The sequence below is a fragment of the Elephantulus edwardii genome, unplaced genomic scaffold, assembly GCF_000299155.1.
Source record: "Elephantulus edwardii isolate Elephantulus edwardi_28Jun2011 unplaced genomic scaffold, EleEdw1.0 scaffold00070, whole genome shotgun sequence".
Taxonomy (NCBI): domain Eukaryota; kingdom Metazoa; phylum Chordata; class Mammalia; order Macroscelidea; family Macroscelididae; genus Elephantulus; species Elephantulus edwardii.
In genome coordinates, this window is record NW_006399820.1 from 3,405,727 (window position 1) to 3,413,274 (window position 7,548).

The 7,548-nt window shown below is 39.4% G+C and overlaps 1 protein-coding gene and 1 pseudogene across 3 annotated transcripts in view; one reads left to right on the plus strand and one right to left on the minus strand.

Moving 5' to 3' along the window:
- Positions 1-7,548, minus strand: part of MRS2 (MRS2 magnesium transporter) — a 32,684-nt gene that overhangs the window by 6,319 nt on the left and 18,817 nt on the right. For all 3 annotated transcript variants that reach the window (XM_006888652.1, XM_006888653.1, XM_006888651.1), the window contains 2 exons: positions 6,253-6,405; positions 4,409-4,526 (listed from right to left, as the gene is read on the minus strand). In XM_006888652.1, coding sequence (XP_006888714.1) covers positions 4,409-4,526; positions 6,253-6,405 — 271 coding nt within the window. The remainder of the gene's footprint in view (positions 1-4,408; positions 4,527-6,252; positions 6,406-7,548) is intronic.
- LOC102861338 lies at positions 863-1,427 on the plus strand (annotated as a pseudogene).

Genomic DNA, 7,548 nt, shown 5'->3' on the forward strand with positions numbered 1-7,548 from the left:
TTTTGATTTGCATCTCTCTTAGAGCTAGGGATTTTGAACATTTCTTCATGTGCTTGTTAGCCATCTGAATGTCGTCTTCGGTAAAGTGGACAGTATTTCTACATATGAAGCCATATATGCTATAACTAGATCCACAAACAGCAGAGAAAACAGTGGGAAAAGTTATGAAAACGTCTTAGCCAAAACCAAACATTCTGAGGAATGTTTCACTGAGTGTGAGAGCTCTAGATCCTATAGTCTGGGCTATAAAGGTTAACCGGTGGATCACAGTCCATAAAGTCAATATTCTGCATCTTGCTTTGGTGAGTAGGGACTAGGGTCTTAAAAGATCCTGTGAACTGCCATTGAAGGTAAAACTACTGGTGTTTTTCCAACCAGAGTACAAAGAGCAGAGAAAATAAAAGACTATTATTCCCAAGACTAGGCTAAGTCATTGCAATTACTTGCTGTGCATCAGAGAGCTGGACAATGACTAGGGATGACAGAAAGGGAATTGATGCCTTTGAACTGTGATGCTTGAGAAGAGTATTGAACATACCATGGACTGCTGAGAGAACAAAGGGGTTCACCCAAGACAGGGTGAAACCAGGCTGCTCTTTGAGGCAAGGATTCTGAAGCTCCATCTCACCTACTCCGGACATGTTGCAAGGAGGGTGAAGGACAGTTCAAGAGAGGAAGACCCTCGATGAGACGGATTGATTCAGTGACTGGGGTAATTAGAGTAGGTGTGTCAGACACAGTAAGATTGGCACAGGATAGAGCAGGGTTTAGGGTTGTTGTACATAGGGTCGATGAGTCACAGCCAACTCGATGGCACATAACAACAAAACCATTCCTGCTCTTTGCCACATTAACTGTGAGAATGAGGACCATTCTCAGCAACCAGAATGTTGACTTTACAAAGAATGACTTTACTCTGAAGGGTTGCAGTCACTGTGAAAGGCCTGTGGGGAACCTTGCAGAGGGACTTCAATCACATCAATGTAGAGCTCAGTCTCCTCGCAAAAAAGAGACTTCATGTTGACAAATGGTGGGGAAACAGGAAGGAACTGGCTACTGTTCGCACCATCTGTAGCCATGTACAGAACATGATCAAGCATGTTAACACTGGGTTCCCGTTACAAGATGAAATCTGTGTATGCTCATTTCCCCATCAATGTTGTGATTCAAGAGAGTGGATCTCTGGTTGAAATTCAAAACTTCTTGGGTGAAAAATACATTTGAGAGTTTGAATGAGACCAGGTGTTGCTTGTTCAGTATCTCAAGCCCAGAAAGATGAGTTAATTCTTGAAGGAAATGACATTGAGCTTGTATCAAATTCAGCTGCACTGATTCAGCAAGTTACAACAGTTAAAAACAAGGGTATCAGAAAATTTTGGCTGGTATCTGTCTCCAAAAAAGGAACTGTTCAGCAGGCTGAAGAGTGATAGCTAGGAGTTTTCCAGCTACAGAAATGAGGCCAGACAAGTCCTATACAACTACTTTCAAAATGCATCTGATTCTTGTAATAAAATTCTATTAAATTGAAAAAAACCCCAAAAAAACATTGCCAAAGACTAATGGACCTGAAGAACTAGACAATGCCTCGCTACCACTACTAGCTGCTCTCAATGTATGCAGGAGCCCACTGAGTGAAAGAACTGTGGGATAAGAATCAAAATAATAAAAAAAACCCCACAACCCACATATAAGGTCTGACTGAAACTGGTGGAATTCCTGAGACTATGACCCTTTTTTCCATAATACTTTGCTTTGTCTTATCGTGCTTTTTAAATCTGTTCAGCTTTGTAACTTCTTGATTTCTTCCTTTTGCTTTGGCTTCTTGGCATTGTAGTGCAATGTTCAGAGTCTCCTCTGACATCTGTCTTGGTCTGTTCTTTCTCCTCTGTAATGACTTTTCACATTCTTCATGATTGAAATTCTTGATATCCTCCCACAGCTCATCTGGTCTTCTTTCATTTGTGCTCAAAGCTTCAAACCTGTTTGTGAGATGGTCTGTAAATTCTGGAGGGATAGACTTGAGGTCAAACATTGGTTCTTGTGGATTTTATTTTCTTTCGCTTCAGTTTGCACTTGTATATGAATAGTTGATGGTCTGATCCATAATCAGTACCTGATCTAGTTTACACAGCTGATACTCCAGCAATTGTCCAGCAATTTCTTCCTCAGATGTAGTTATTCTGATTCCTGTGTAGACCATCATGTGAAGACTATGTGTATCGTTACCGTATATGTTTCTTATGGAAGGTTTTGCAATGAATAGGTCACTGATTCTGTTTCCAGACTCATTTATGTCACCAAGTCCATGCTTTCCGACTACTGACACGAATTTGCTCAGCATTTCTTAAGCTGAAGAAAGTGAAGAGCAAAGTCAAACCTCGAGTTGTAATACTTAAGAATGCTGAAGGCAGAATGCTGAGTGATCCAGGAAGCATCAAAAGAAAATAGGAGGGGTACACAGAGGCACTATACCAAAATTAATTGACTGACACAGAAGAATTCCATGAAACAACATATGATAAAGAACCAATGATGAATTTCAAGCTGCTATGAAGGAATTGGCAAAAAACAAGGCCCCAGGAACTGACTGAATACCAACTGACATATTTCAGCAAACAGATGCTTCTCTGGACAGACACATCTCTGGGTTATCCCAAGAAACCTAGAGAACAAGCACCTGGTCAACTGGCTGGAAGAGATCTTTATTTATCCATTCCAAAAAAAGGTGATCCAGTAAGAGTTTGGAAATTATTGAACAATATTATTAGTATCACATGCAAAAAAATCCTGAAGATTATCCAGAAAGGATAGGAGAGTAGTACATCAGCAGAAAATTGCCAGATGTTCAGGCTGGGTTTAGAAGAGGCCATTGCACTAGGGAAATCACAATCACATTATGGATCTTGACTGAAAACAGACAAAACCAGAGGAATGCCTTTCAATGCTTCATTGACTATGCATACAGGCATTTGACTGGGTGGATCACAACAAACTGTAGCTAACTTTGAGAAGAATGGGGATTCCAGAACACTTAATTGTGCTCATGTGAAAAACTATACTTAGACCAGGAAGCAGTAGTCAGAACAGAGCAGCGAAACACTTCATGGTTCAGGATCAGGAAAGGTGTGCTTCAGGGATACATTCTATCTGCATACCTTTTCAACCTATATGCAGAACAGATTATGTGGGATGCTGGACTTTATGAAGAGGAATGTGGCATCAGGTTTGGAGGAAGACTCATCAACCTGCGTTATACAGATGACACAACCTTGCTTGTTGAAACTGAAGAGGATATGAGGTATTTGCTGCGGCAGATCAAGGACTGTAGTCTTCAATAGAGACTAAAGCGTAATATAAAAAAACAAAGATTCTCACCACTGGGCCAATTAGCAGCTTCATGATAGGCAGAGAAAAGATTATTAACAATTTCAGCTTTCTTGGCTCCACAATCAACACTCCCGGCGCCAGCAGTCAGGAAATCAAAAGATGAACTGCATCAGGAAAGTGTGCTGTCAGGGACCACTTGAGGGTGCTGAAGAGAGACAATGTCAGTCTGCAGACTAAGGTGCACCTGATCCAGGCCATGATCTTCACAATTACTTTGCTATGCATCCGAGAGCTGGACAATGACTAAGGATGACAGAAGGAAGACTGATGCCTTTGAATTGTGGTGCCAGAGAAGAGTGTTAAACATACTGTGGACTGCCAGAACAAACAGGTCTGTTCTGGAGAGGGTGAAACCAGGCTGCTACCTGAAGGGAAGGATTTTGAGGCTCCATCTCACATACTTTGGGCACATGACCAGGAGGGACCAGTCTTTGGAGAGGGACATCATGCTTGGTAGGATGGAGGGGCAGTGCAAGAGAGGAAGACCCAAGATGAGATGGATTGACTCAGTGACTGGAGAAGTGGGATTGGGTCAGTCTGAGACAATGGGATTGGCTCATGGTAGAGCAGGGTTCAGAACTGTTGTACACAGAGTCACTATGAGTTACAAGTGACTCGATGGTACATAACGACAACACAACAACATGGCCCTTAGTCACCCTTTAAGTCTAGAAATTAAATCACCCTCTGGTTAACTTTCAGTCAACAAAAGACAGGCTTATAAGGTTATCAATAGCATCTTAGAAAATAAACTGTAAATTTAAAAGGACAACATTTTTTAGGGATAAAGTTCAGAAGGTAGGAAAGGATAGGATAGAAAGAAAAACACCAAGAGAAAACAGTGTGGAAGTGGGAAATGCACTCTTAACTCTGTTGGGACTGCAATCAATGTCTTGAAATAATATGTGTACAAAGTACTGAATGGAAAATAAATATGCTTTGTAAACTTTCACTCAAATCACAATAAACAAATAAAGACAACGAAGTTGTTGGGCATAAGTAATAAATATTTCATCCTTACCTCCTCTAGAGAAGATTCCAAATTCATTCCAAAAGCAACTCCCACTAATCCAAACAGTGAAAGAGAGAAGGTTCCCATGGTCAACTGTAGGTTTAGCCTCATCATCACATTACGGTGGCTGGTGAGAAAAAGATCTTAGTCTGATCAGAAGGCCCATTAATAACTATATACCACAAACTGGTGACATAACCTACTAAAGATCATACACCAAATTCATAACATTGTTTTTTAAGGACATATTCCATGCAGCAGTTTTAGATAATGATTATTTAATTCTCTTCTAATTTTAGTTCTTCATAGTCTTTATTATTTTATAATCATTATTTTATAAGGAAAATAATATTGCTGTTATTGGGCACCACTGAGCTGACTACAAGTCATAGTGACCCAATGTACAACAGATGTGAAACTTGTCCTTTCACCGTGCATATAATCTCTGATATGCTCTAGCCCATTCTTATAGTCACTATGTCAATCCATCTTGTTGGGGGTCTTCCTCTTTGTCTTTGACACGCTGCCTTTCCCAGCATGATGTCCTCTTCTAGGGAACTGTCCCTCTTAGCAACATGCCCAAAGTATGTGAGATGAAGTTTCGGTTCACCATCTTGACCTCTGAGAAGCACCCTCGTTGTACTTCCTCCAAGGCAGACTTGTCAGTCTAGGAAATATTCAATACTCTCCTCCAACACTACAAATCAAAAGCATCCATTTTTGTCATTTTTATTTGTGGTCCAGTTTTCAGATGCAAAGAAAGTAACTGAAAAGAACATGACTTGGATGAGGTGCCCCTTCAGTCTTTACTCTGACATCACTGCTCTTTAGAACTTTGGAGAGGTCCCTGACAGCAGATTTTCCCAATGCAACATGTCTATTGATTTTTTGACTGCTGGTAAGAAGGATATTGATTGTGGCTGAAAGTAAGATGATATAGTTCACAACTTAATCTTTTCACCAACTATCAAAGAGAGCATGGTGCTGTGTGTGCGGGTCTTGTGGCAGTTTTCAGACATGAAGGACAGAGTGGGGTCAAGCTCCCCGATTAAAACAAGTTTGGAAGCAGGAGTGGCATCCACTTCCATAATAGCTTGCCTCCGGAAACCCGATGAACCTGGAGAGAGGATGAAAGCCATCCAAGCGTCGAGGACTCTCCTTCATAAGGTCGCTATGAGTTGCCTGCGACTCGACAGCACTTAACAACAACAACATCATGAAGTTGCCACTGGTCTAATGGTGAGGATTTTTCTTTTTTGATGTTGAAATGTAATCAGTACAGCAGACTGTAGTCTTTGATCATCTGCAGCAAGTGTTTCAAGGCCTCATCACTTCCAGTGAGGAAGGGTGTGACATTTGTATAATGCAGGTTGTTGATGAGTCTTCCTCGATTCCTTACACCATATTCTTCTTCAAATAGTCCATTGCTATCACATGCAAGTAAAATCTTGCTGAAAATCATCCAAAACCAGTTAGCACAGTACATTAACAGAGAACTACCAGAAGGTCAATCTGAATTTAGAATAGGCCATGACACCAGGAATATCCCTGCTGATGTCAGTTATATCTTGGCTGAAAGCAAAGAATACTAGAAAAATGTCTATTTGTGTTTTAATGATTATGAAAAGTATTTGACTCTGTGGATCATAACACATTATGACTAACATTGTCAATGGGAACCACAGAACACATAATTGTGTTCATGCGAAAATAACACCAAGACCAAGCAGCTCTTGCTGAACAGAAACATGGACACTGCAAAGACTAAAATCAGGAAAGGTATGCATCAGGGTTGCATTCTTTTTCCTAAATAGAGAAAATACTTGTTGAGTATTTATGCAGTGTTCTCTTACCTGTCTAGGTTGATGAAAATAATACTTTGTGAATCATCAATTAGTACCCTAAGTTCCCGAGCTGCATTTGAAAGATCTTCAGCTAATCGGTAGTAGTTTTCCAACAGTAACTCCATCTCTTCTGCATGGTCAATCCCAGCACTGCTCTTTTCACTTCAATAAAAACAGGTAACATACTTAGCATGCTTAAAATATGTGCATCATACATTTAGCATTGAAAGAGTTTGTGAAGTAGTATACAATATTTAGCTACCAGTGAAAAAACTAGCCTTTGTTTTTTTTTTATTGTTGTGGCTCAGACCAATTTGTCAGTGCTCTGCCAACTGACCCTATGCTATCCTGAGATGACGAAGGTCACAGACTCGAATTCTTTAAAGGATGTTCCATGGTCCCAATTCAAGAATCAAATGCAAACACAAACTACCCTATGCAGCAAAATCCAGATGTGTGAAAGTCAGTGAATTAGTACAAATTCAAAAGCACCATCAGAAAACCCAAAATTAGGAAATGAACATAAAGAACTATTTCTCTCTCAAGATGTAAATATAATGTCATTTTCAGTTGAGAGAAATGGTTTTGAATGATGTTATCACATAGTTCTTTTTATCACCTTTACTTAAACCACGTACTGAAGAGGAGGAGAATTTCTATCACAGAGCACATTTAGAACTGGATTGGTCTAAACAAAGCAATCAAGAGTTATAAGGTGTTCTTATTTCTATTAGTAAATCTGCTATAACATCAAAAGTTAAATAGTAATTTTAATCTTATTTCCTTATCATAGGCAATCTGTTTTAGATAATACTTAGGAAATGTAAAATTAACTGGCTATGAAATGTATATACATTACAAAGATGTCTGTATTAACTGCTAATACAAGCATAGCTGAGTCTACTGTACTTCACAGATAATGTAATTTTGTTACAAGTAGAAAGCTTATGCCACAGTGTTTTAAGGAAGTCTATCGGTGACACTTTTCCAAAAACATGTGCTCAGCCTGCATCCTTGTGTAATAGAATTAGTGCAAACATAACTTTAATAAGCACTGAGACACCAAAGAATTCAGGTGACTTGCTTTTCTGTGATACCACTTTATTGTGGTCTGGAACTAAACCTACAATACCCTTGAGGCATTCCTGTATTGTTCTACAAAGAGCAAAATCAAAATGCTTTTGTTATTTATCCAATCCTTACTCTAACCCTTTCTATCTCTCCATCATGTGAATTTATCTCCTCTTTAACTGTATGTGTGCCATTTTTTTGTCATACTCTAGAAAAAAAAATCATTGCACGTTT